The sequence below is a fragment of the Odocoileus virginianus genome, chromosome 7 (genome assembly GCF_023699985.2).
Source record: "Odocoileus virginianus isolate 20LAN1187 ecotype Illinois chromosome 7, Ovbor_1.2, whole genome shotgun sequence".
Classification (NCBI taxonomy): Eukaryota; Metazoa; Chordata; class Mammalia; order Artiodactyla; family Cervidae; genus Odocoileus; species Odocoileus virginianus.
In genome coordinates this window covers 23999025-24025203 of record NC_069680.1, presented here as the reverse complement: position 1 = coordinate 24025203, position 26179 = coordinate 23999025, and the positions used below count along the sequence as shown (strand labels likewise).

Genomic DNA, 26179 nt, shown 5'->3' with positions numbered 1-26179 from the left:
GTAATAATGCCATCATTTCACTCTCCGGCCCCGGGCAGGTTTTGGAGGAAGTGTGGGAAGTCAAAGCAAGCGCTTTCATTCCTGCTCAGTGACCGGGCCAGCAGGGGAGGGTAAGAAGGTCCCAGTCTCAGCGTGAAACCCCACCTGCACCCGACCCAGCACCACACAGCTCAGAACCAGACCCTGAGAAAGGCTTACCTTCACATCTTATTAACAATCAACATTTATCAGGCACTTTGTTTGTGCCAGGCCTCGTGACCAGTGCTCTCCTTACAGCATCTCCATTCACTCCCCCCGATGGCTTTCTGGACAGGGACTTCTAGCCCCATCCCCACTGGGGGATGCCTGTAAGACTGAGCACCTCAATTCATCTTCATAAAATCCCTACAAGGTCAACTGTATTCCTAACTCTCACTTTACACATGAGGGAAGTGCAGCCCAGGAGGGCTCAAGTGACCAGAGAGGGCCAGGAGTGGGATTCCAGCTTGGAATGCTCCAGCATGCTACCTCCCCAAGGGATGAATCACAAAATCAAGCGGTGTGTGCGCTGGGAGGTGATGTGAGGGGCGCATACATTCAGTTGGTTAAAGGATCCCAGCTCAGTCCAAAGGGCAGCCAGGGACAAACCCACCGCATCTGCGTCAGAGTGGATGCCGAGATAGAGACGTGGGCTGCGTGTGTGCAAATGAATCGAGGTCAGTAGAGAAGTGCATGGGCTCAGAGGCCGGGGGACCTCCATGTCTAGCTCCATGCCTAGGCCCTCCAGGGCATCGCTGTCTCATCACGGCAGTCATACCCTGAACACGGCGTTGGAGACTCGGACATCCGGACAGGGGGAGACTTGACCGGGCTCTCCTGAGATGTGTCGAACATAAGGTACAAGGCCTGCTTCTTCGGGGCATCATTGTCCTGCTGCAGGGATCAAAGTCACATGTCAGCTCAGCCACAGTGGCCTGAGCACGCTACCAAGACGAAAACCAGAGCACACTTCGATGGGGACAGGTAACTGGTCAGGAAGGAGCCTTCCTTGCTCTCCAACCACCCGGAAGCGAGGAGACAGTGGTACCGGCTAGGAGAGAGGGGCGGAGGATGGCAGGAAGGGGAAGGTGGAAAGAGAAAGTGCGATTCCACCCAGGGGGGAACGTTTCCGGGGAGAATTGACTGCGTTGGGGCTGGTGTGCAACACGCTCACTGCTGCTCAGCCACTGCCTTTAGTGACCATCCTCTCTGGGCACACAAGCACGCTGGTCACCCAGGATAAACAGAGGGGTCGGAGAGAGCCTGCCCGGGTGCTGCCCACAGTTGAATGGGGGCATGATGGACTAGAATGATCAGCGTCACCATCGAGGTTCACTGATTTACAGCAACTGTGGTTTAGAAGCAGCAACCCCACATCTATGAACGATGCAGAGAAAGAAATATAAGAGCAACAAGTCTGGGATCCCGAGTCGCACAGGCGCCACCCCCCCACCCCCGGGCATCACCACGCCTCTGTGGGTGCTGCCAGACAACAGCACAGCACAAAAGGTCGTGTTCAAGACCAAACGCCCCGGCGGCAACACATATTAAGCCAGGGGAGACAGCCACCCATCATAATGACTTAAAATGAAAAAGGAAAGGGGGATAGACTTACTGCTCAAAGGGATAATCTTCAATTACAGAAAGCAATTAGTCTGAAGAAACCAGATCACGGTACGCCTTAAAAACAACCACGCCTTCTACCTTTTCAAAAGGACTAGCTCTTTCTCAGTCAAAGGAAGTAATTCTGCAGGAAGTCTAAGAGCGTCCTATCATTTTCTCTCTGAAAATGGCATCTGAAGTGGGCTGGGACAAACCTCAACCCCATCCCCCACTCCAGCCCCCGTTCATTAAAGTGACTCCAAAACAGGGTGGAAAGCAAGTCCCCTGCTGGCTGGAGGCAGAAGAACTTACAGGTAAGGAGGAACCGATTTTCTCCATATATTCGATTTCATAGGAGTTTCTGTAATCCAACTCTGCAAAAGAAACAAAAGGAGAGGTGAGCACCGGAGTGGGGGGTGGGCTGCGAACAAAAGATTTATCTGGCTGGGCAAGGTGGGGCCTGGAACAAGGTTTTAAGCGTTCTGAGAATGCCCACTGGCTGAGATTTCCAATACAGTCAAAAGGGGAGGCTCGCCTTAGCTATTTTCAGACAAGTGGTAAACCTCTTGCCATAAAGGAGATTCGGCCACTTGGGAGTCTGAGAGAGTCCCACGGGAATTACATGTCAAGACTGGGAAAAGATCTGAGCATCCTGCACTAAGCTTTCAGATCAGAGCGTGCGTGCCCCCTGGGTGATGCTTTCTTTCTCTGAAAGTCTCATGTGCGGTTCAGGGAATCTTCCTAAGTTCTGGTGACATTTTGGAACTGGACCCGAGCTGCCCGTCTGGTTGATGGAAGCAAGGGGGAGGAACAGAGCTGCCGTAAGAGAAGCTCTGCAAGTCGCTTAGAACATTCCCAATTCTGCCAGTACCGAGGCTGGTCTGAATCAAATGTTCAGACATGACTATTAAAGTCCAATTTGGTGGAGTAATGGTGTATTTCAAGTTGACAGGAGACTTTAGGCTACAAGGAAAACTTCGGATACTCTCACCGGAGACTAGAAATCCCATTGCCTGCCTCAGCTCCCAGGCAGTTACAGGTGGAGACCCAGCTCTGCCACTCCAGCCAAGTCCCTGTCTGGTGAATGGACTCTGAGCACCTACTAAGTGCCTCAGACTGTGCAGGGCACGGTGGATACAGTAGTGAAAAAGACAGAAGAGGACCCTATCGTCGCAAAAACCCCAATCCACAGCTACCTGATAGCTCTTTTACACTTAAGAAGAAAAGTAAGACGTGACATGACCCACTCAGAAAGCAGGAGTGTCAATGGCAATCCCTAAAGCCCAATGCCTTAATTTTTTTAAATAAAAAATAAACAGAAATAGCAGCAGTTCTTCTGGTTTAAAGTCCATCATTCCTACATATTCATAAGCATATTCAACAGAAGGGATCTTTTTAAAATGGTCCTTTAAATATGAGCTTTAAAATGATATATATTCAGGACTTCCTGGTGGTCCGTCGGTTAAGACTGTAGGAGGTACGGGTTCAACCCCTGGCCAGGGAACTAAGAGCCTGCATGCTGCGAGGCAAGGCCAAAAAAATAATGAGGGATTTCCTCAAAGACTTTCTCAAAACCTGCAAGTGTGTATGGTTTTGGCTGAATAAACTCCAGTACTTAACCCCGTGGATGACTTTTCAGGAATCTCTGGGATGAAGCAAATGCATCTTTCTGGCAGGCATGACCTGCTCATGGGAATGGAGACGGTTTTGTGGATTAATGGCCAGTAGGACCTCACACATCCTGAAGGTGCTGACTTGTGCGTCCCTGGGGAGGAACACGGACTAAGCTGAACCGCATGCTGGGCAGGGGCTCAGTGTCTGTAACCGTGCTGTGAACCTGTCCCCGGGGTCTGCCTCGACCAAAGACACAGAAGCGTTCATTTATAAAGACTTAGTATCTGCCAAAGGCAGAGGACAGTGAAGGACAGAGGGCCTTCTAGGGCCTCTTCTGGAGGATGCCAGTGCTCATGTTTATTGTTCTGCTAAAGACTAAGTGGAGAAGATATTACAAATCAGCTCTTTCATCCTCCAAGGTATCACTGCTATTGCCAAGGCATGATTTTATCCTAACTGATTTAACAGAAAGCCTCCCCCTCCGCCACACAAACATGCCTTACAATGGCACAGAGCACCCGGGATGCACCAAGTAAGCTGGGGGCCACCGTGGAGATCCTCCGGGCCCTGGGACCCCGGGTCAGCACTAGCTCTGGTTACCAGCTCGCCTCAGTGTCCCACCTGGAATCTGCACTCATTTTCCTGGCGGCAAATCTGGGTGAGTTTCAGGTCACTGAGCTCATTTATCTGCTTCTTTCCTACCTGCCAAGAGCATCTCAGACATATTCTTGTTTTTTGGCCACACCACGTGGCATGTGGGGATCTAACTTTTCTGACCAACAATCAAACTCACACTGCCCCCCTGCAGTGGAAGTGTGGAGTTTTAACCACTGGACCACCAGGGAAGTCCTAGGTTCTCAGATATTTTGAGAAAACATCTTACTCAACTCGCTTTTCAAAATCTCACTCATCTGCCTTAAATTCTAAGCCTCAGAGGGTAGGTTCAGAGAGGGAAGCCACATGCAATTTTAGCGCCATTTTTACATCATGCTACACACAGCTGGCAGACCAGCAAAGGTAACAGCAATCATACCAAGCGGCTCAACGTCTTTACATCTAAGAGGCAGCTCTCTGAAGCACATGCTGCTTTGAGCTGAAAAGGCCTGACGTTATTGCTGATGGGGCCTGTCATTCTGAAGGCAATGTGCCATGAGAGGGCTGGACTGCTGTTCCCATTTGACTCTCCTTGTTGGGGCTTGGTGAGAGGGCCAAAGGAGCCTAAGCAGAAGCCAGAAGGATGCAGCTGAGTCCAGACTGTCATTCCCAGGATCAGGGAAGCCACCTCACCGACTTCTCCAGGCCTACTGACTCATTCATAAAATGCAGTTCAAAGTGCACACATCTTACAGGATAAAATGAATTGATGTAAAGCCCCACAGCTGGTCTGGCAAAAGGCAATGGATTGCAACCAGGTCTATTATTGCTCACTGCTAATATTTCTGAAACTTTTAACATACATGATGAGCAAAGAAGAGGCTTTCAGAAAGGGACAAGGACACTACTCCAATTTTCCTGGGTGGCCCTTCTCTATGTCTGTATCTCAATGGCAACGGTGCCCACCACTGAAGCTGAAGCTCCAATATTTTGACCACCTGATGTAAAGAACTGATTCATTGGAAAAGACCCTGATGCTGGGAAAGATTGAAGACGGGAGAAGAAGGTGATGACAGAGGAAGAGATGGTTGGATGGCATCATGGACTCGATGGACATGAGTTTGAGCAAGCTCCAGGAGTTGGTGATAAGATTGGAAAGCCTGGAGTGCTACAGCCCATGGGGTCAAAAAGAGTTGGACAGGACTGAGCGACTGAACTGAACTGAAGAATAGGTTAGGCTTCCTCCCGAGGACACCTTCCCCTCTAATGGATGTAGAAGGGAGAGGCTGATGCCCTAGCAATAGGCCATCCAGATCTGTGAATCTAAAGCCACTACTCCCTCAGGGTCTTAGACCAGAGACAGGGGAGATCTCGGAGCCTCTGTTGCCCAGTGGTTCCTGAACTTTTCATCCCTGGGAACCACACGGACTAAGTTTCTTCTCAAGGCATCATGTTTCAAAAGACTGCCCTAGAAAATGGCATTTGCTAAGCCAAGGGTTCAAAGAAAAATATTTGATCATCAAGTTCCGGTTTTAAGCAATTGGAGACTATCGGTGTCACCAGAGAGAGTTGATGTGCTTATAGACCCCAAACATGCAATTTTAACTAGCTGGGCATCCATCTAAACTAGGTCTATTCAGGTTTTTTGGAATATTAAGACAATATGAATCTCCTGTGGACCCAGGAAGTTCAACACCCTCATTCTACACTTGACGAAAGGAAGCCTGAAAGACGGTCACAGAAAGACTGTGGTGGAGAAGAAGAGGCCCTTCGAATCGGGCAAACCTGGTCCTTCATGGATTAGCCCCTCAACACTGAGCAAATCTTTAACAGCTCAGATCCTCCGCTCTCAGGTTCTTTCTGGGGAACAGATCTGCTCACCCCCGCCACCAGGTACACCTCTGGTGTGGCCAGATATGACCTCATGAACAGGAAGGACGATTCGAGAACAGGCCTCCACCAGTTTCTAGGTCCGGTTGCTGGAAGGAACGGGTACACCCGAGAGATGGACACAGACCACACCTCCCGAAACTGCAGCTCTTCTGGATTCACACGTCCAGTGGATTTCCCATCGCCCACCAGCTACAACTACGGGCAGGGCTTCCCCAATCTTCACAGTCATTTTCTAAGAAGGCAGATTTACTAGAGTTTTGTTCCAAACTTACACATTTACCTATCTGTAAAATTTTTTGCAGAAAACAATTCTCAAATATGTCAGTGAGCTAGTGAGTGGTCTTCGTTCCAAACTGAAAATGAAGCAATGGATGTCACCACTGAATGAGGCCCCTATTAGCTTAAAAGGTATTATTAGGGTCTTTCTATTTTCTTGCGTGCTTAGTCACTAAGTCATGTCTGAGTCTTTGCAACCCTCTGGACTGTAGCCTGCTAGGCTCCTCTGTCCATAAGTTGTCATTTCCTTTTCATACGGATCGTCCTGACCCAGAGATTTTCTATTAAAATAATACACATATTTATTTGTTTCCTGGTAATACAACCACATACACACACCACAAAACACATATACCTTTTGATTCCTGTCTACAGTGGCAAGCTCAGGTTGGCTTCTATACGTTTCTATGACATTTAACAGATCCTTATCAAACCTCAAGAGACGTGAACCAGCAGGAGCTATCAAAGTGGCCAGGTCCCCGCTGGTCCTCACCTGCCCCTGCTACTTCTGGGATGTCCATACACTCCGCCCATCTCCCTCACACAGGAGGTGAGTGATGCAAAAATCAGACTATGTGGCCACTACAATGTATACCTGCCTAGCCTCTATCTTTCCCCACAAAGCTGTCTTTAGCTCCTACTGCGTTCATGGTGCTGTGGGAAAAGCTGACTCAGATAGGGTTCTTGCTGTCAAGAAACACACAATCTAGTGGAGAAGTAAGGGATGCACTCGAATCATTGTTACCGCATCAAGCAACCTCAAAGTAGGTTCAGACCAGGCACTGAGGACAGGCAGTGAGGGTGCCACGTCCAGGGAAAGGCTGGGAGTGGGCAGGACAAGCCCGAGAGACAGGGAGGTGGGGGGCATTCTGCAGCAGCCACCACAGAGGGGCTGGATGGGGGTCCCATCCAGTGGGGTTCCCAGCCCAGGGGTCTGTGAGCAGAGGAAGAGGGGGGCTGAAGTAGAGCTGAGGCCAGATCCCAGGCCCCCAGGGTCACGGTGGAGTAAGATGGTCACTGTTAAGCCTCCCAAGCCCCCGGCCACAGGGCTAACCCGACAGCTAACCAAAGCCTCCATTGTTCAGAAAATACAATGCCCTGAAGTCCAAGTCTTTCATCACCAAAATACAGAAAGGCGTGTCATAAGATAAGCATCACAGTCTCCCCCAGACCTGAAATGGCTCTCACTGTACCACTCAGAAACCTCAGGGCACAGAGCAGGCCACCCAGGCCCCAGGGTCAAGAACAGCCTCCAGAGGAAGCTTTCCAGGTTCCCAGGGCGGCAGTGGAGACAAAAGCATAGAGCGCAGACTGTGGACACAGCGCGGGACGGAGAGGGTGGGATGAACTGAGAGCAGCGTGGAAACGTGTAAATGACCACAGATAAAACGGCCAGTGGGAATCTGCTGCATGACGCAGGGAGCTCAGATCAGACACTCTGTGAAAACCTAGAGGGGTGGCTCCGATGGTAAAGAATCTGCCTGCCATGTGGGAGACCTGGGTTCGATCCCTGGGTCGGGAAGGTCCCCTGGAGGAAGGCATGGCAACCCACTCCAGTATTCCTGCCCGGAGAATCCCAGGGACAGAGAAGCCTGATGGGCTACAGTCCATGGGGTTGAAAAGAGTCGGACATGACTGACTGACTATACTTTCACTTCTCACTTTCAGGGCGGAGGTGGGAGGGAGGGGACACACCTACACCTATGGCAGATTCATGTTGCGTATGGCAGACACCAATACAATATTGTAAAGCGACTTTCCTCCAATTAAAAATAGAGAAACTTGAAAAATGTCCTTGGTTACACCCCTGCTCCACCCAGGTGGGGGGCAGGAAGTGGCCTGATAGAGATCACGGCTCCTTATTAGCAGCAAAGAAGTGGAGATAGGGTTTCCCTGTATGATTGTCCTCATACTGAATGCTACTCAGTTTTTAAGACTTGCTAGAAATTAAGATCTCAGAAAGGGAAACTTAGATCCATCAACGACAGCCCAGGGTATTGGAATGACGGCTCAAGACTAGGCTCACAAGCCCCACATGAGGTGGGTGGAGGACAGGCCCCGTGAGGATTAGGAATGCAGGGTACCATCATATCCCTCCCTGGAAGGTTCTACTTGCCGACTTAAGATATACAGATTTTTCAAGCCAAAGAACCAGGCAGACAGCTAGCTGTAAGTCGATACATGTTAAAGGGGAAGAAGATATGAATGAGGTAAGTGACATGCCTAGGGCCTGTGAGAAGGACTCAGGGTTCTAGTTGGCAAGTCAAGGGGGAGCCTCTGGTTTAGGGCTTGAGCAGAAGGTGCTGGTCACATGGTGGAAGGTCCCTAGGGGCCAATGAACTATGGGGACCCTGAGAGGCCCCTGGGCCAGTTTACCCAGCTGAGCATTCGACACAAAATCCTCAAGAAACAGAAGCCAGACAGCTGAGAAGGTACAAAGCTCGGGGGAGCCCAGGGCCAGGTGTTAGAGGTCGCTCTGCTAGCTCTTAGCAGGTGCCTACGGCTCACAGCACAGCTGGGTTCAAGCCTCAGGCTGTGTTAACAGGCAGCCTAGCTCAGGGAGCCCCGGGAGGCGGCGATCCACAGAACAGTTACCTGGCTTAGCGGTTTCTTTCCTGGCCTTTTGCTCCCTAGGGGCAATGGTCTCCAAGGCAGGGTGGGAGTCCAGCGGGCCACCAAGTTGCTTACCCTCCGTGGGTGAATTGAATTTGGTCTCGTTCACGAAGGTGGACAGGTCCGAGGGCTGGGGGTAGTCCTGTTTGTCAGCCTCCAGATCCACCGTCATGCACGTCCACTTCTGACTGGTGACCGCCAGCTTCTCCTCGTCGGTCGCGTGGACCACTGCCGAGATCACGGGCGGCGTTTCCGGCGTGGCCGCGGGGGTGGGGTCCTACCAGGAGAAGGGAAGCCGTCTCTCCTCTCGTCCCGGCTCTGTGCCCACCCACGGGGTCTGGGCCCCTCTACCCAGGATGGGACCCTGTCACATTCCTCTGCTCAAAACAGTTCCTAGGAAACAAATTCTTTACTCTATGAATTTCCTTTTCTGATGGCTTGTTTCAGGGGGTAATGAACATGGGTTTAAAAAGGAATCAGGATTTTGTGTTTTGATTATTTGAGATATTCCTGCTCATTCACTTTGAAAAAAATAAAGAAAATTTTTACAACTGGCACTTTTATTAGGACAACTATAGTGTTATGCCCACAAAGGGCTGGACATCAATACCACAGACATCGCCCAACAATCGTCATGCCTGATGCCAGAGGTAGAGAAAGTGAGTTTCAGCCTCATCTCCACAAAGGTGTGCAGCTAAGCTGGGCAGGGTGGGAGCCCAAAAATGTTACAGCAGACGTGGCACTGGACCCAAGACCCCTCTGGTGGGGCTTGGCGCCTCTCTGCAGCCCCGCCCTGGCCAGGGCTGGCCTGGCTGGGTTCTCACTGGCTTAGATGAGGGCGACAGAGGAGATCTGCTTGTTTTATGACCTTGAATGGCCTGACACACATTCCTGGTTTGTAAAGAAGGTGAGAGGAACTGGTAAGAGGGAGACAGGGAGCTGTGTGAAGAAAGAGCCCAGCCCCCACTTTTTTAGGGGATGGAGTCCCTTTTCCGCCCCAGTCCTGATGCTGGTTACACAATCCAGTGCTCCTCACACACGTTCAGTTCTTTCTCACTGTACATGCGTTTATCTCCATAGACTTCCTCAACTTGATACTTAAGGATGTTCTCAGCAGATTAACTGGCCAGAACGGACCAGCACGATTCCCAGAGAACTAATATTTTTCCTGGGCATCTGCCAATTCTGCGGACATTCTCTGACATTTCCCCAAGGGAAGTGATCAAATCCAAGTCTTGCAAACACTGAGGGACCCTCCATGGAGGAGACAAGGAGAGGGTATTGGAAACATGGCCGTGATGAGCAACTGACTAGTAGGGGATAAACACCCATCAGTCTTGACTCCCCCCCCACCCCTGGGCCAGTGATAAAATGATAAATGTCAAGGGAACAGTATACCTGAGAAGGTGGATCAGAGAGAGGAGACCGTTTTGGCGACTTTTTCACCCTAAACGTGTCACTGGAAACAAAATGACAAATGTAAACGCAATGGACAGAGGCACAGAACATTCCAGAGCCGACCGAGGCCCACAGCGTGACTGCTGAGTATCCGGCCCAGACCACCATCCCGTCCACACCACCCCCACACCGACTGAAAGACATCCACACTGACAATCCATTCTGGTTTTTTAACAGATACTGTTGCCCTGGAGGGAAAGATTCATCAAGCCTGAAGTCTTTTGAAGACATGCCATTGTGGAGAGCTGACCCAGAAAGTGAAGCTGACTTTGCCCAGATGTTCTTACTTTAAAAAAGCAGAATCTAGTGAGCGGATTAACACATCTGCATTCATCCAGGAGGGTCTGAACCAGCTAAGGTGGGGGAGGGGATGTGAGTTCATGACACCCATGAACAGGAGTTCCAGAACACCCAGCCGACACAGCACTCAAACAGCTGAAGGAGCCGTGCGGAAATAGGAAGGGAAGGTCTGGGTCTTCGGCGGGAACTGGAAGATTCTCTCCTACATGCAGGAACTCTGAGCTTAATGGGTTCCTGCACCTCTGACCTTCTGGGTGGGATTCTGACTAAAGGCAGGCCAGGGGTGACATCATTTTTTTTTTTCCATTTATGGTAGAATACACATAAAATTTACCATCTCAAACACTCTTAAGTGTACAGTTCAGTGAAGTATATACACACTGCTGTGCAACCAAACTCCAGAACTCTTTTTTCAGAGACGAGATCATTAAAAAAAAAAAAAAGCCTTTCCTAATCACCATTAACGACTCTGGTCGCTTTTTTCTCCTTCATATAAATAACTGGGGGTGAGGGTGAGGGAGAGGAGGACCTAGGCAAAAGAGACATCTGCTTAGATTCCTGAAAGAGTCAGAAGGAAGGGATTTTTTAGCATAGATGGTTCCAATATGTCTCCTGGGTGATCAGGGGGGTCATTTCCACAATCAGAATGGAGACTTCTCCACCTGTAGACTGGCCTCTGCCCCCTGGTCTCAGGCCCCTCAGTGGTCTGGTCTGGCCCCCAGCAAGTCAAGGGCTTGGGGGGGGGGCCGGTCCCCTCATCTTAACACTCCCCCTCCCCCTCTCCTGCTCTAGACGGTAACTACATGGACAGAGCAATTGGACACCAAGTTCCTCCTTGTGTTTGCTCAGATAAAACACTCCAACAATGGCATTCAGTTATGAAAGAAATACTATAAATAGTTATTTAGAGCATTTGTGGCATTTGTCATGTGAACAGTGCAATTACAGCTTGAAGCATATATTTATTCATGCATATAAATATGCAACTGTGTGTTTCACAGTTGCTAAGTGGCTCTGAAATACTGGAGAAATCCCAGGGGCAGAAGAGACCCTGAGAGATTCCACTCTATCCCAGGCTGCTGGGAGCCTGGGACCAGGCCAGCTTCTCTTGGAAAGATGTTGAGGCAAAGAAGATGCCTGTCCATGGGCCCTTGGGAGCAGCCTGCAGGATCTCTCACGGCCCGGAATGCATACAGGCACAGAGGTGGTCCGACCTGTCGCTCTGTTTCCCTCAACAAGGCAACCCCCAGATGGCATGGCCCGGCGATGGCTCTCACAGCCGTGTGCTCCACCCTGAGCTGTCCCTGCATTTCAGGGGGCTCCCATCAGTCTCAATTTGAAACAGCCCAAATGTTTCCGCTTCACATGTAGCCAGAACAAGAAACAGCAGTTCCTGCCTGTGGTCGGACTGGATGGTTATTTTAAGGTGAAGCCACAATACTTTGAAAGCAATCGCCTACTTGTCCCATTTAAAATGGAAGCATGGAATGAGAGTTTAAAAAAAAAATGTATGGGTTTCAGATGAAGACATTCAATATGCAAGGGGGAAAAAAAAAAAGGTTCCATTCCTGACAAGCAGGCAGATGTTGGATAATCACGTTTTCACAGCCAAGCAGTTCCACTTATGCTAATCACTATGAAACAGACAAACAACTCTGCTACTGGGAAGCCCCATGCCCCGTCATTCCCAGGCCCGCCACAGAAATATGTAAGCAGCAGCCACGGAAAGGAAATAAAAAAGAGCTTGGAAGCAAAAGCAAAGGCAGGAAAAAGCACATTTGGCATAAGAGGCAGATTCCGTTAAATTTACTTACAACAGAGAACATACAGACATCACATCTTCAACCATCCTAAGACAAGAAGACAAAGAAAAAGAGAGACAGACAGAAGGAACTGACAAAAAAGATAAATCTGCAGATGACTGGTTATTAAGGGGTTAGGATACAACAGCCATCCAGTGTGCGGCTTGGGCGTGGGGGCTACATCCCAGCTTTCTGGAGGAGCTGCCGGAGAACACCTTTCTCCCTTGGTTCCAGTTATCCCATAAAGTGTTGGCGGCTCCAAGAGCCTTGCCACCCCAGTGGAGGACTCCTAGCCGTCTGCACCAGAGGTGAGACCTGGGGACAGGCAGGCTTCCCTGACCACAGTCAGCTCTGGTGACAGAACAGAATAGAACAGAACCAAGCTGTCTCGTGGGGAAGGAGAAGGTGGTGGCTTCAAGTTCACTCATCCCCCAAAATGAGAGAAATGGCTTTGTGGTGTGGGCATTTCTATTTTCTCCTGTTTGTGCCTTAAAATAAAGCTTCCAACACAGATTCTAGGGAATCTTTAAGAAAGGCCTGGTTTAGCCACTGATCTGAAAAAAAAAAAAAAAAAAAAAACCAAGTCCACATTTTTGGCCAGGACCATCTCCCATCCACCACCACCCAAAGTCAAAGCCTGCTTAGAGACCATCTTCTCAGAAAGCCTCGGGTTCTTCTCAAATGTCATATGCTTGGGGGCGGGGACAGGGGGTGCAGAAGGAGAGGTAAACAGGTTATCCTATCTTGATCTGTACCAGGCAGACTCAGAGGGGCCAGCAGTCATGGTCTGTTCTGCTGAGGTGCCACCAGAAGCTGGGTCTTCTGGTCAAATTATTGATGATACTTCAGTCGAGAGCAAGGAGAAGGGCTCCAAGCATCAAACCACACTACACTTGGACCAAAGCCCCAAGGATGGACCTGCAGCCATCTAGTTTGGAACCTGGCCTGAACTCCAGAAACACGGACATGTGTATCAAGAGCAATCCACTTGGCCAGAGTCTGGACAGCAGACCTGATCACTCACGGCCTCCTGGAGACTATGGGGATCGCTTCTCCCTTTCAGGTTCCATTGATCTTTTTTGGATCCACAGGGCCTGTGGACTCTCATCTATGAAGATGACTAGATAAAGGGGTGCTTCCTACAGGGTAGATGGGGCACAGGAAGGGGCCCAGACCAGGCCTCTCGCTCACGGGCTTCTTTAGTCTATTGTGTTTGCCTCTTGGGCTTGTTGCTGTTGTTCATTCACTAAGTCGTGTCCAGCTCTTTGAGACCCCATGAACTGCGGCACACCAGGCTTCCCCATCCCTCACCATCTCCCTGAGTTTGCTCAAACTTATGTCCATTGAGTCAGTGATGCCATCCAACCATCTCATCCTCTGTCATCCCCTCTCCTCCTACCCAGCATCAGGGTCTTTCCAATGGGCCAATGCCTCATTAAAGGGCAGAAACAAATACAGAAACAAATTTTAACAATATTTTAAAGGGTGGATCCCTTAGTTTCCAGGCCACTCCAAAAAGCAATTCATGTGTTAAACAGAAAATGCTAAATCACCAACAGGGAGGCTGACCAGGCCACCACTGGGCTGCTCCCTTTCCATGGATTCCCCCACTCTCTCCTGAAGTTCAAGGTCAGGTCTTCACCTACAAGTAAAGCTTTAGACCACTAACTGATTGAGGCAAGAGGTCAAGGACTCTAGACCCAAAGGGATGGGAGGATGGGACACGCCACCACTATGGGTGCAGAGCGGAATGACAACAGGTACCCTGATGCAAACATGGTGGCACTGTGGCAAATGGGGGGGGGGGTGCCAGGGCAGCCCAGGTTTCCAGGCGAGTGAGCAACAATCACAGCCAGTGCCCAGCCCCGCCTCTGCCCGTACCACCTGCACCCCTGAACTTACGTCTTGAGGGGCGTCTTCTTCTTCTTGGCGGGCTTGTTCAGCCCATCCCCGTCCACTCCGTTGGCTTCGATGGCACTGGCTGGGATCTCAAAGGAGGCTGGGGATTTAGAAGGTGAGCTGGGGGCCTTAGAGCACGTCTTAAAGGGATCAGTGGACTCATCACAGGCGTCCGGGTCAAAGTTGTAGGATTGTTGGGGCAGTTTGGGAGACTCCTGCATTTTTGAGGTGGAAGAAAAAGGGTTAAAATTGGGGTCATCCCACTTGTCAATATCAAAGGTGTAGGTACCTTTCGCAATAGGGATGTCATTGGGTTCAGCGGGGGACCTGGTAGGCGAGGCAGGGGTGTTGTCGAGTTTTTCGGGTGTTTTTTTCATCTTTGGCCTCCTTAGGGGCATTTTGGCAACCGGCTTTTTGCCTATCTTTTTGGTGGGAGGCGGGGTTTCCTGCTGGGTGTCCCAACTACCCTTGTCCTCAGAATAGTCAAACTCCAGCCTCACTGAGAGGCCTTTGGCTGGGGAGTCCTCTTGCCCCCCACTATCTGATGGGGTCACCTCCACTGCCTCCGGGGCCGTGGCCAGAGGCAGGGTTCTCCTTCCAATGGGAGGTGAGTTCTGCACTCTGCCACCCCCAGAAGTTGGGGGGACAGCCCCTTCTGCACCCTCGGAGTCCAGAGGGCAGGCCGCCTTGGGGGCAGCAGCAGGTTCTAGGGGTGCCTCCTCCGATAAGGCTGATCTAGAACCTTCCGCCCTGGCCAGCTCTGTTTTCGTGTCGGCTATTTGATTCTCTTCGCTGGGGTCGGGGCTCTCTCCGGCGGGCTCGTGTTGTGTCTCTTTCACTGGGGGGGTTTCGGGGGGCTTCTTAGTGGTCTGTTTCTTTTTTAAGGAAGGCGGCCTCGGTTTCTTAGTTCGCTTAAGGGTACTGGCAGCACTGCTCGAACCCGCGCTGTATGCATCCACGACCGGGGCCGTGGCCTCGGGGTTGCCTGAGCAAGAAGCACCATCAAAGTCACTGGCTTGCAGGCTGAGCGAGCGGGACAACGTCGACTTAGAGGTGGGGACGGAGTCCGTGGACTTCCTCCGTGAGTTCACCTTGCAGTCCTGATTCTTAGGGTCTGAGGGGCGAGGCTCCAAGCTCTGAAGGTTATCCACCAGCTCGATGTTGTCAAAGTCCAAGTTGTAAGTCCCGCTGCTGGCTATCGGCTTGTCTTCATCGAAGACGGCAGAGAAGGAGTGTGACGGGGGATGGAAAGGACTGCCTTCCACGGAGCTGCCGCGGGGGCCATCCGGGACGGAGACGGGCTCAGAGCCGCATCCTGAGGGAGCGGAGACAAAGCCGTCACTGAAGGATACGGGACACTCATCTCGTGCCAGACCACCACCCTCCAACACCGGAGCCCCAGGCCAGCCCGCCCACCCCTCAACGCGCACGCTGCTTGGGTACAAATCCTGCTCTCACCAGGCAGCTCCAGGCCCTGGACAAACAGACCCCCAGCTTTCTCATCTGTAAAATGGGAGCAATAAGAGCTGTTTAAAGGATACCTTTAAACACTGTCATCTAAAACACATTACCCGGACTTCCCCAGTGGTCCAGTGGCCAACACTCTGCACTCCCAGTGCAGGCAGCCCAGGGTTTGACCCCTGGCTGGGGAACTAGATCCCACATGCTGCAACTAAGGAGCCCTCCTGCCGCAACTTAAAAAAAGAAGAAGAGAAAAAAAAAAACCTGTATGCCAAAACTAAACATTCAATGGACATCGATGCTCCTGTGTGCCACAACGCCCGACACAGCCAAAAAATAAATATTTAAAAAATTTAAAACACATTTACCAAGTGCCAGATCAAAGCAAGGCACCATTCTGGGCATTGGGGCCTCCATAATGAACAAAATCCTTGCTCTCCTGCAAGTTAGGTTCTTTAGCGAGAAGACAGTTCAAGAAGCAATAAACAAGTAACATGTATGGGCTATCAGATGGTGGTAAGTGCTAAGGAAAAAAAGAAAGTCAGGGTAGGAGTGTTGCAATTTTAAAATAAGGTAGTTGGGCAAAGCCCTTCAAGGAGAAAACATTTAATCCAAGATGAGAAACAAGGTAAAGGTGTGACCCATGGGCATATCTGGAGTTAAGCATCTAAGGCAAAGGAAACAGCAAGTGCAAAGGCCCTGGGGTTGGTCCACACATGGGGTATTGCAGAAATACCAAAGGCCAGTGCAGCTAAAGTAAAGGAGAGGAGAGGAAAGGAAGACAGAAATAATGCTGGTAAGACATAGTGAGCCTTCAGTAAATATTAGCTACCATCATCATCCAGCCTGCTCTAGAGTATGCAGAGCCTTTAAGTGCAGGCCCCAGGCAACTGCAGAAGAACTAAGCTTATGCATCTGCCACCTGTCCCGACTCTAGGCACCCCCCGAAATCTCGCCCTCCAACCCTACCTGCCACGCCTCTCTTCTCAACCTCCCTCTCATCCATTCTCTCTCCATTTTTTGCAGCTTCCTCCCAGCTTCTCGGCCCCCTCAGCCGCTGCCAGCCAAGGATGCTGCTTCTTATTTTAAAACATGCTGTGGATGCTCTGGGCTTCCCAGGTGGCGCTAGGGGTAAAGAATCCACCTGCCAAGGCAGGAGACAGAAGAGATGCAGGTTCCATCCCTGGGTTGGGAACATCCCCTGGAGGAGGGCACAGCAACCCACTCCAGTATTCTTGCCTGGAGAATCCCAGGGACAAAGGCGCCTGACGGGCTACAGTCCATGGGCTCGCAGAGAACTGGACACGACTGAGCACACAAGCATGTGGACGCTCCAGATGCTGGTCAAGAGATACTCCAGCACCTCACGGCCCCGCTGCTCCATGGGGATGCAACCAGCGTGGCCTTGTCTCAGCTGCCCTGGGTTCTGCCTGCACCCTGTGGTGCCCCACATGCACATCTGGCTTCACAGAGACCCTGGGCAGTCTAGATGCCAGAAAACTAAAGATGTGTAAATAGACAAAGGGGAGGAAATGTTGCAAAGTGGTCTGCAGAAGAAGGAATTAAAGAGCTGGCACAGGGACTTCTCTGGTTCAGTGCTTTGGACGCCACACTTCCACTGCGAGGGGTGGGGCATGGGTTTGATCCCTGGTCAGGGAACTATTAATAAGATCCTGCATGCTGCATAGTGAAGCCAAAGAGAAAAAAAAAAAGAGAGAGCTAGCGTATATATGACTTGGGCCAGCATTCCCAAAGTGTGTTTCACTGACAACAGTTATATCCTGCAGTACCCAACCCATCCTGTGCTGGAACAGTTGCCAGATAAAATATAGGATGTTCAGTTAAATTTGGATTTCAGATAAACTAATATGTTTTTTGTATAAACATGTCGCAATCACTCATTATTTATCTAAGATTCTAAATCAACTGGATGCGCTGTACATTTGTTTGCTAAATCTGGCTGCCCTAATGCCTCATTCCAACAAATGAACAAGGTTTGGGAGATGCTTGCTTCCGTGAGAGCTCAGTTGGTAAAGAATCCGCCCGCAATGCAGGAGACCTGGGTTCAATCCCTGGGTTGGGAAGATGCCCTGGAGAAGGGAAAGCCTACCCACTCTAGTATTCTGGCCTAGAGGGATCACAAAGAGTTGTACATGACTGAGCGACTTTCACTTTCTTTTTCACTTAACACCCGACCTGGCTTCTTACTGTAGATTTTCTCAGGGCCGCTCACGCTCATGGCTGCAACTTCGAGGCGGTGAGCACTTGGCAGAGAACCCCAGGAGATGAAGGGGGCTGCCTGGGAGATGACAACACAAGGAAACGTCTAGCCTCTTGAGTTCAGGAGCTGGTCTGATTTATCTTTGTCTTCCCCGGACCTGTCACACTTTCTCTTGCCGGCTGAATAAATGCCTCTTGCATTGAGATTACCTTCTGGAAGCAGGTCTGTTCGCCAATCATGGTTTCAAACCTTCCCTTCCTTTCGGCATCCAAAGCCACCCCAGGCCCTACTTGGAGCAGATGTCCTAGAAGATGGAACCTCTCAACCTTTTCCTCCAAAAGATTCACCATGTCTCAAAAACACTCCTGATTCATGCTCATCTCAAAAGAAGATGTCCCCTCCCTCCTCCTTTCTAAAATCAATTTCCTCCAGAGACTTGCACCCTCCTTCCATCAGCAGTTGTATCCTCTTCCTGCCCTGGCCACACAGTACAGAGGGCACAGAAGAACCAGGGAACGAAGAGGACTTGGTGTTTCAGGTGGGCCTTGTGGGAGGGAGAAAGAGCCTCAGTGCCTCCCATCATTTCCAAAGCAAGGGCCAAAACTGCCGGCCTGCTTTCTCTCAGGCTACTAGGCACACCCGAGCAGCCTTATGAGGCCCTTCAGATGTCAGGAGTTCTCCCCAAACCACGAAACATGCAGCAGATACTCAGCTTAACCATCTGCTCACTCTTTTCCCCAGAAGAAAAGCTCTCTGACTGCCTAACGTGGCTTTCCTCTTTAGACGTGACATACCATAATTAAATCATCATGGGCCAGGAGATCGAATCTTGGTGCAGGGTTTCTAAGCCTCTGCCCTGTGCCCGTGTCATGATAGTAAGTATTTTGTCTCAGTGTGTGTGGGGTGGGGGGAATATTGTTCATTGCAGGATATCTAGAAGAATCTTTGGCTTCTGCTACAAGATGCCTTTACCCTCCCCAACCCTGAACTGGGACAACCAAAAATGTGTCTGAAAGCCTTAGTTGATCAGTTGTGTCCAACTCTTTGCAACCCCATGGACTATAGCCCACCAGGCTCCTCTGTCCATGGGGATTCTCCAGGCAAGAATACTAGACTGAGTAACCTGTCCCTTCTCTAGGGGATCTTTCCGACCCAGGGATCGAATCCGGGTCTCCTGCATTGCAGGTGGATTCTTTTTACTGTCTGCACCACCAGGGAAGCCCAAAAATGTGTCTCAGTTCAGTTCAGTCGCTCAGTTGTGTCCAACTCTGCAACCCCATGGACTGCAGCACACCAGGCCTCCCTGTCCATCACCGACTCCTGGAGCTTACTCAAACTCACGTCCATCTAGTTGGTGATGCCATCCAACCATCTCATCCTCTGTTGTCCTTGTCTAGAAATTGCCAAATGTCCCCTGGGGTGGGGCACAATAACCCCTGGTTGAGAAGGCCCTTCGGCTCTCTTCAGAAGAAGCCCCAGACCAGAGCAATGGGCTTCTGCCACGTTCAGGCCTTGATTTCCCACAGCAAGTATGGGCCAGCTGCATTCCCAGTCGCCCTCACTGGACTTCTAAATGCTCACACACCGTATCAGCACAAAGACAATGTATTCATTCATTCCTATATATTGGGGCTTCCCTAGCGGCTCAGCAGTAAAAAAATCCTCCTGCCAACTCAGGAGATGCAGGTTTGATCCCTGGGTTGGGAAGGTCCCCTGGAGAAGAAAATGGAAACTCACTCCAGTATTCTTGCCTGGGAAATCCTATGGACAGAGGAGTCTGGCAGGCTACAGTCTACGGGGTCGGACTGAGCACACACACATGCATTCCTATACATCAAATAACCTGGGTGCCTCCTATATGTCAGCCACTGGGAGGCATGCTGTGGACACAGAGGTAAGGAAGGTCAGGACCCCAGAGGGATCCACCCCACCAGGGCGGACCTGGACAACGCTTGCCCTGGCTCCAGATTCTGGCTCAGTCTGAGGACAAAGTCAGCATCCTTGTTTCACGACGTTCAAAGGCTCACTAGGTGGCTCCCAGCTGCAGCAGTTCAGCTCAGGCCACCAAAACAAATCCACAGGCTGAATGAAGAGCTCTGGAGGCCGGAAGCCCAAGGTCAGGATGTCCCCAGTCCTCCTTGACTTGCCAACGGGCATCTTCTGTCTGTATCGCACATGACTTTTGCTCAATATGAACTCGCCCCCTTGACGTCTCCTTCTCTCCCCCAACTGTCTTCAAAGGTCACATCACTTAGCCTCACTGACCGCTTCTAATTGGAGCACTTCTGCCAGCTGCTCTGCACTTCTCTCCCCTCCCCCCACCCCCTGTGAGCTCACCCTGGGCCAGAATCCATGGGCCCAGAGGCACAAAGGTGCTAACACAAGGCACCCTTGCCCTCAGATGCTTAGCTTCATCCAATAGTTCGAAAGGGAAATGGTCCCGTAAAGAGGGAGCACAGCCCTACATCCTCCAAGCATATGAATAACGGGGCTTCCCTGCTGGCTCAGATGGTAAAGTGTCTGCCTGCAATGCGGGAGACCCAGGTTCGATCCCTGGGTCAGGAAGATCCCCTGGAGAAGGAAATGGCAACCCACTCCAGTACTCTTGCTTGGAAAATTCCATGGACAGAGGAGACCAGTAGGCTACAGTCCATGGGACTGCAAAGAGTCAGATACAACTGAGTGACTTAACTTTCACATATGAATAATAATCAATTGTAGTTACTAAGAGCTTCCCTAGTGGCTCAGTGGTAAAGATCTGCCTACAACGCAGGAGCCCCAAAAGATGTGGGTTCAATCCCTGGGTTGGGAAGATCCCCAGGAGGAGGAAATGGCAACCCACTCCAGTATTCTTGCCTGGAGAATCCCATGGACAGAGGAACCAGTGGGCTATGGTTTATAGGGTTTATTCTCACATCTCACTGGGAAGCAGGTGGTGAGATGCCACACGCATAGATGCTTGGAGCCCTGGGGAATCCTTCCCTCATCCAAGCTGGGATGAAACATGCAAATGACTTAGCACAGGTCTGGTACATGGCGGATGCTAAATGGAGCTATTGTTTAATTATGGGACATATCATTACGTCCTTCCATGGCCAGTCCTGAGTTCTAATAACGCAGCCACCCTACAAACCAAGCGTCCTGATCACAGAAGCATGAGAAGTCAGAGTGGAAAGGATCTTAGAGGACTCACAGGTCACTCTTTTCATTTTACAGATGAGAAAACTGGACTCAGGTAAGCCGCATCCCGGCACAACTCAGAAGAGCGGCAGAGGCAAGGTGGCCACCAGGGTCTCCGCCATCCTCCTGTTCCATGGCACACAATCATGCAAAGCCCAAAATAAAGTGATGGGTTACTTTGCAAAATGTAAGTTTCCAGGAGGAAAAATCATGTCCTTGTTCACAGCCAAAGGTCTCATCTATTATTTCCTGAGGTTCTCTTGGTACCTTTAGCAACACCCCAGGCACTTTGCAGAGGCAAACCAAACAACAGATGTTCCCCTCTGGCCCTCTCTCCTGTGGTTCCCAGAAGGATGCTTTCTTCTCCTCCACAGGCATGCACGGCCACCTCCCCACTCTGGATAATGTCCCATGATGTCCACAGAAGGGACAAGCAGATCTTTCAAATGAATGTGGCAAATCAAACAGACTTCTGTGCAGCTCAAGCCAGGGGACTTTAGGCAGACACAATCCTGACCTTCAGTGTCCTCACTGTATAATGCACATTTAGCCTCACTGTAGTTTTCCAAGGAGGAGAAGCATAAAGTCAGACTCCAACCGGTGCAATCAAAAGTTCTGTGAGGCTGTGACTCATGGCCATGCATGGCTCCAACCCCTTCTGGCAGGGGGTCTCTCTTAATCCTTCATAATATTCAATCTTTCAAAAACTGCCATCTAAGCCAGGGGCGGGTATTGTGCTTGAGTGTGTGTGTGTATGTTAGAATGGAGATTGTTCATTGCTTTATTGAAAAAGAAGTAGGCAGGAGGAACAAAGACAGGCTGAAGAAAAGAATGGGGGTGGCAAACCATCCCCAGAAGCGATCGGGACACGAAAAACTGGGAATCCCAGAGGACACACACATGCTGGCAGCAGTGACCACCCTTGGGACGCCGTGTGATACTCAAGGATGGACCACAGTTTGTTTTAGGCCTTTGTTCTCCTTCTAATATCCTTTCTAAGGTATCCCACACATGCAGAATATGAACTTATTACACCCATAAAAAAGGATCACTTGTTCTTAATTGGATGTTTGATGTAAGGATTAAAATGTATTTGTCATTCAGCCGCTTTCCACTAAAACCTCAGGGTGAAATTTCTGTGATATTGTAGGAAATGGAATTTTTACATACTTTACTATATGCAAGAGAGAACACAGGGGTGCAAAAGACTCTCTGAGAACTATAAGCAGCCCTTCCTGCTCCTTCCCCCACCTTTTTTTTTTTTTTTTCATTTATTTTTATTAGTTGGAGGCTAATTACTTTACAGTATTGTAGTGGTTTTTGCCATACACTGACATGAATCAGCCATGGATTTACATGTGTTTTCCCCACCTTAAAATCAAATAAATTTCCATCATCACCCTCTTAGAGCTTAGCACCTAGACTAATGGCGCCGAATCCGGTACTACTAACTGATAGCTGTCAGAAAAGGGAGACTATGAAAACTGTATTCATAGGATCCCAGCAAAGGTGTCCCCTCCTCTCCCCCCAGCACCAGGGAGCACATGTGCTTAGGAACAAAGTCCCAGGAGTGTCTGCCTTTAGTCAACGGCCAGGCTGAAGCCAGAGCGGCTGGAATGGACCCCACCCATTTCTTTCCAAGACCAACATTAAGGTCAAAATGGCCTTTTATTTTGCCATTCACCTGGCTCCTGGTTAGGGCAGGAGTCTGAATGGACATTGGCCCCCTCCTCCATTCCCTAGCCTCCATCCCTCACCTGGGGCAGCCTCCAAACACAGGTGTGTGGACACCCACTTGTATGTCCCAGCCCCAGCCTTTGCTCCTTCTCAGCTAAAGGGTGCAGCTTCGGGAAGATGAGACAGAAGAAGGGGACTGGGTGGGCCCGGGAAGCGGCTGCTCCCAGGTATCCAGGACATGGTCTGGGGAATTTCAGCTCTACAGACTTATTACTGCCAGGGCTGCGGCCAAGGAAGGCCAGAGTGGGGCCGTCTGAAGTTCAGGGTCCAGAGGAGGCTGTCCAGCTCTGGAGACGGCACCACCTGGCCCCCCAACTGGCCTGAGGGGGCCTTTCTGAGACCACGTGGTCCCTTGGCCAGCCTGCGTGGACATTTCTGGACCACCTGGCCCCAAACCAGCTCATGGGGTTCTTTCTGGCAACCCCCATCTCTCTCCAGGCCTCATGTTAAACTCTGATGCCCGAGGTGGTCCCACTCCTGCTGGTGTCACTGGAGGATGCCCACAGATGACACCTGTCAGGTGGGGCCCAAGATCTGTCCTGTCCTCCCCCATTCCCCATCCCGAGTAATCACTGCATCTGAAAGGTACATAAAATTCTTTAAGTCACGCCAGGGAAGAAAGGATGTGGGAAAGTGATAGAAATTTGGATAGTTTGAAGTTAACGAGGAATAAAGGAGTCACCCCGGTACAGATTCAACCACCCATCACTTTCTCTTCTTGCCCATTTACTAATTATCATCCCCAAGCCCACGTGGGCTTTTGTTGTTCACTCAGTCGTGTCCAACTCTTTGTGACCCCATGGACTGCAGCATGCCAGGCTTCCCTGTCCATCACCATCTCCCAGAGTTTGCTCTAACTCACGTCCACTGAGTCAGATGTCATCCAACCATCTTATCCTCTGTCGTCCCCTTCTCCTCTCGCCTGTGTCCTTCAATAAAAGGCAGGCCAGATGGGCGACCAGAACCAGCACTCTTAAGGAGCCAGACATTAGAATCCAAGATTGCACCAGAAAATTCCAAGACCCCACTGTCCCATACAAACCCAGCTCTGGGGGTTGGTTGAAAGGCACCCAGAGTTAAATGCACTATTTCTTCAGAGGCCACCTCTAAACTTCTGCAAAGCAAACACAAAATAAGCCACCGTATTCCTGCATCCTCTGTTTCCACCTCATAAGACAAAGCCCAGCGCTGAGAGGCCCAGAGGCTGGGGATGACCTAAAGAGCTCCAGCGACAGTCCCCGCGGGTGGGTGCCCCCTCCAGCCGGGTCCCCAGAGGAGCTGCTGTGAGTGTCCCCAGGGCTCAGCGGTAGGGCTGCTCCCACACCGCCCCAGGGGCGCCGGGCCCTTGGTTACCTGGTTCTTCCGGGGGAGGCTGCACGCTGACCTCAGGTTCTGCAATGACTTCGGGGGGTGGCGGGGGTGGGGCTGGTGGAGCTTTGACGGGGGTCGTGGACTCCGGAGTCTCAAATGCTTCTTCAGAGTCAGAACTCCTGATGGAGAGAGACGGGGAGAAGCACAGGTTAGACAGGGGCCGGGGCTGAGGAGCAGTGCACGGCCTAATGACCCCCCCGGGACCGCCGCAACCAGGCCCGCTGCCCAATTAAATGGTCCGGGGCCAGCCTCGAAGCAGCAGGCTTCCCAGGAGTGAATCTCATTATCACCAGCTTTGGGCCCAAATGACAGAGTCTTTGAACTCAGCTCTACTCGAAATACACATTTCTGACCTCAGTGGCAAATACAACAGTAGAATCCTTTGATCAACTTTGGCACGTGTTACTTGGCATCAATTCAGTCAAACTGATAGGGAAGCATTCCCAGGGACACTTGGCGAAACTGTGGTTCCAGCACATTCAAAGGACCCTCACCCCATGAAGCGGAATCTCATTCGGCCTCTTCCCCTCACCCCACCACTCTCTCCCACTGCTGTTCCTTCCCCAGTGCATCACATAACTTGTTATTATAGATGTATTCACTTTCTAATCATGTTAATTATATTTCTCCTCTACTGAGCTGAAAAGGCCAAGAGGGCAGCCTTTTTTGTTTTGTGTTTCTTCATCACTGCATGCCCAAGTCCAAACCAGGAGGCAGTGAATAAACATCTGTTAAGTCAATGAAGGAAGGCATGAAAGCTGGCAAGTCGGTGGAGGATGTGTCAGACTAAAGCTCAAAGCACAGCCTGCTGATCCTAGCAGTATGAAAATTGCCCTTGCTGGTCTGTAGAGATGTCTGCTCTCAAGGATTCTTCACCCAGAGAAAGGAACCAAAACCCCACCCAGAGGAATGCCCGCCACGCCACCCTGTAACAAGGGGAAGGTGCTCACACAGCTAAAAAAGCCTTATCCTGGCTTGAGAAAATCAAGGGCAGCCAGCCCTTCTCATCACCCTGCATCCACTAGGGACTCAATTTCGAGCCAGAAAGGATGAGGCGTCCCCAAATCATTGAGCCAGGCATGTGTCCTCAGGCTGGAGGGCAGCTCCTTATGGGCTCAGGAGGCAGGGGGGAGGGGGGATCCGTGGTCCTGGCTTCACCTCACTTTGAGGATCAGCAGCATCACCTGAGCTCACTCCCATCTCAGGATATTTTAAGTTGACCAAAATGCCATTTATTTATTTGCAACAAGGAAGGTAATTAACAAGACAGTGGATACTTAGGATTGCTGCTGGCACAAGCGACCCAGCAGGCAATTTGGCAGAAGATATATAATCAGAGAGCGATGCATCAGGTACGTGTGAAAGCTGAAACGCTCCTAGAGCTGAACATCCACAAGGATCAAAGGACCAGTGTCCTCCGCAGAAGTCAGCATCTTCTAAAGACCGTCTGCCAGCCAGCAGAGAGCACCACGACCAACCAATCCCTCTGCAGTCAGCCAAGACAGGAGAAAAAGAGCCATCTGGTGAGTCTCCTTCAGAAAATCTCCACTGATGTTTTTACAACTTCTTTGTCAGAGACCCACTTTATCAGAGCCAAAGATCCCCCACTCCCATCCTTCCAAGGACCCTGGCTCCTGCAACCAGCCACAGAGCTCTCCAGGGACACAAAGAGGTGAACAGAAACGTCAGAGCTGCATTCCAGGGAATCCAGTGAACTGAAGCCTGTTTACTATCAAATTTCACAAGACTTTATACAAATGCAACAGGGGCCATACCAACTTTTACAAACACACATTAATATTAAAAGACTTAGCTTTCATGGTGGGGGGGGGGCGGCACGGGAATTTAAGATCCATGCCTGGACAAACACAGATCTAGGCAGCTGAACTTTTGCAAAATCTTTATGCTGGCGTGAAAAACACAAAGAAGTCATGCAACCAAGCATCAAAGAGGAACAGTAGTTTAGATCTGCCTGGTGGGCTCTGGGTATAGACCTGGCCCCCGGTTTTGCACACATCGGGGGCAATGTTGAAGATATGCACGCAGACAACTTGCCTCTTTCCTGGGTTTCCATGAAGGACCCGCAGACTGGAATCCCCACTGCCGGTTACCGTCGTCCACATCCACCGGGCCCATTCCA

General features: G+C 50.6%; 1 protein-coding gene across 16 annotated transcripts in view; it reads right to left on the bottom strand.

Moving 5' to 3' along the window:
- The window catches only part of TACC2 (transforming acidic coiled-coil containing protein 2), a 227728-nt gene that overhangs the window by 22947 nt on the left and 178602 nt on the right, over positions 1-26179 (bottom strand). For 6 of the 16 annotated variants that reach the window (XM_070470314.1, XM_070470321.1, XM_070470322.1 and 3 more), the window contains 7 exons: positions 24022-24158; positions 14073-15384; positions 12183-12218; positions 10009-10069; positions 8686-8887; positions 1933-1994; positions 797-912 (listed from right to left, as the gene is read on the bottom strand). In XM_070470314.1, coding sequence (XP_070326415.1) covers positions 797-912; positions 1933-1994; positions 8686-8887; positions 10009-10069; positions 12183-12218; positions 14073-15384; positions 24022-24158 — 1926 coding nt within the window. Of the gene's footprint in view, positions 1-796; positions 913-1932; positions 1995-8592; positions 8888-10008; positions 10070-12182; positions 12219-14072; positions 15385-24021; positions 24159-26179 lie in introns of all 16 variants that reach the window. The other 10 variants (XM_070470317.1, XM_070470324.1, XM_070470327.1 and 7 more) reach the window with 6 other exon arrangements.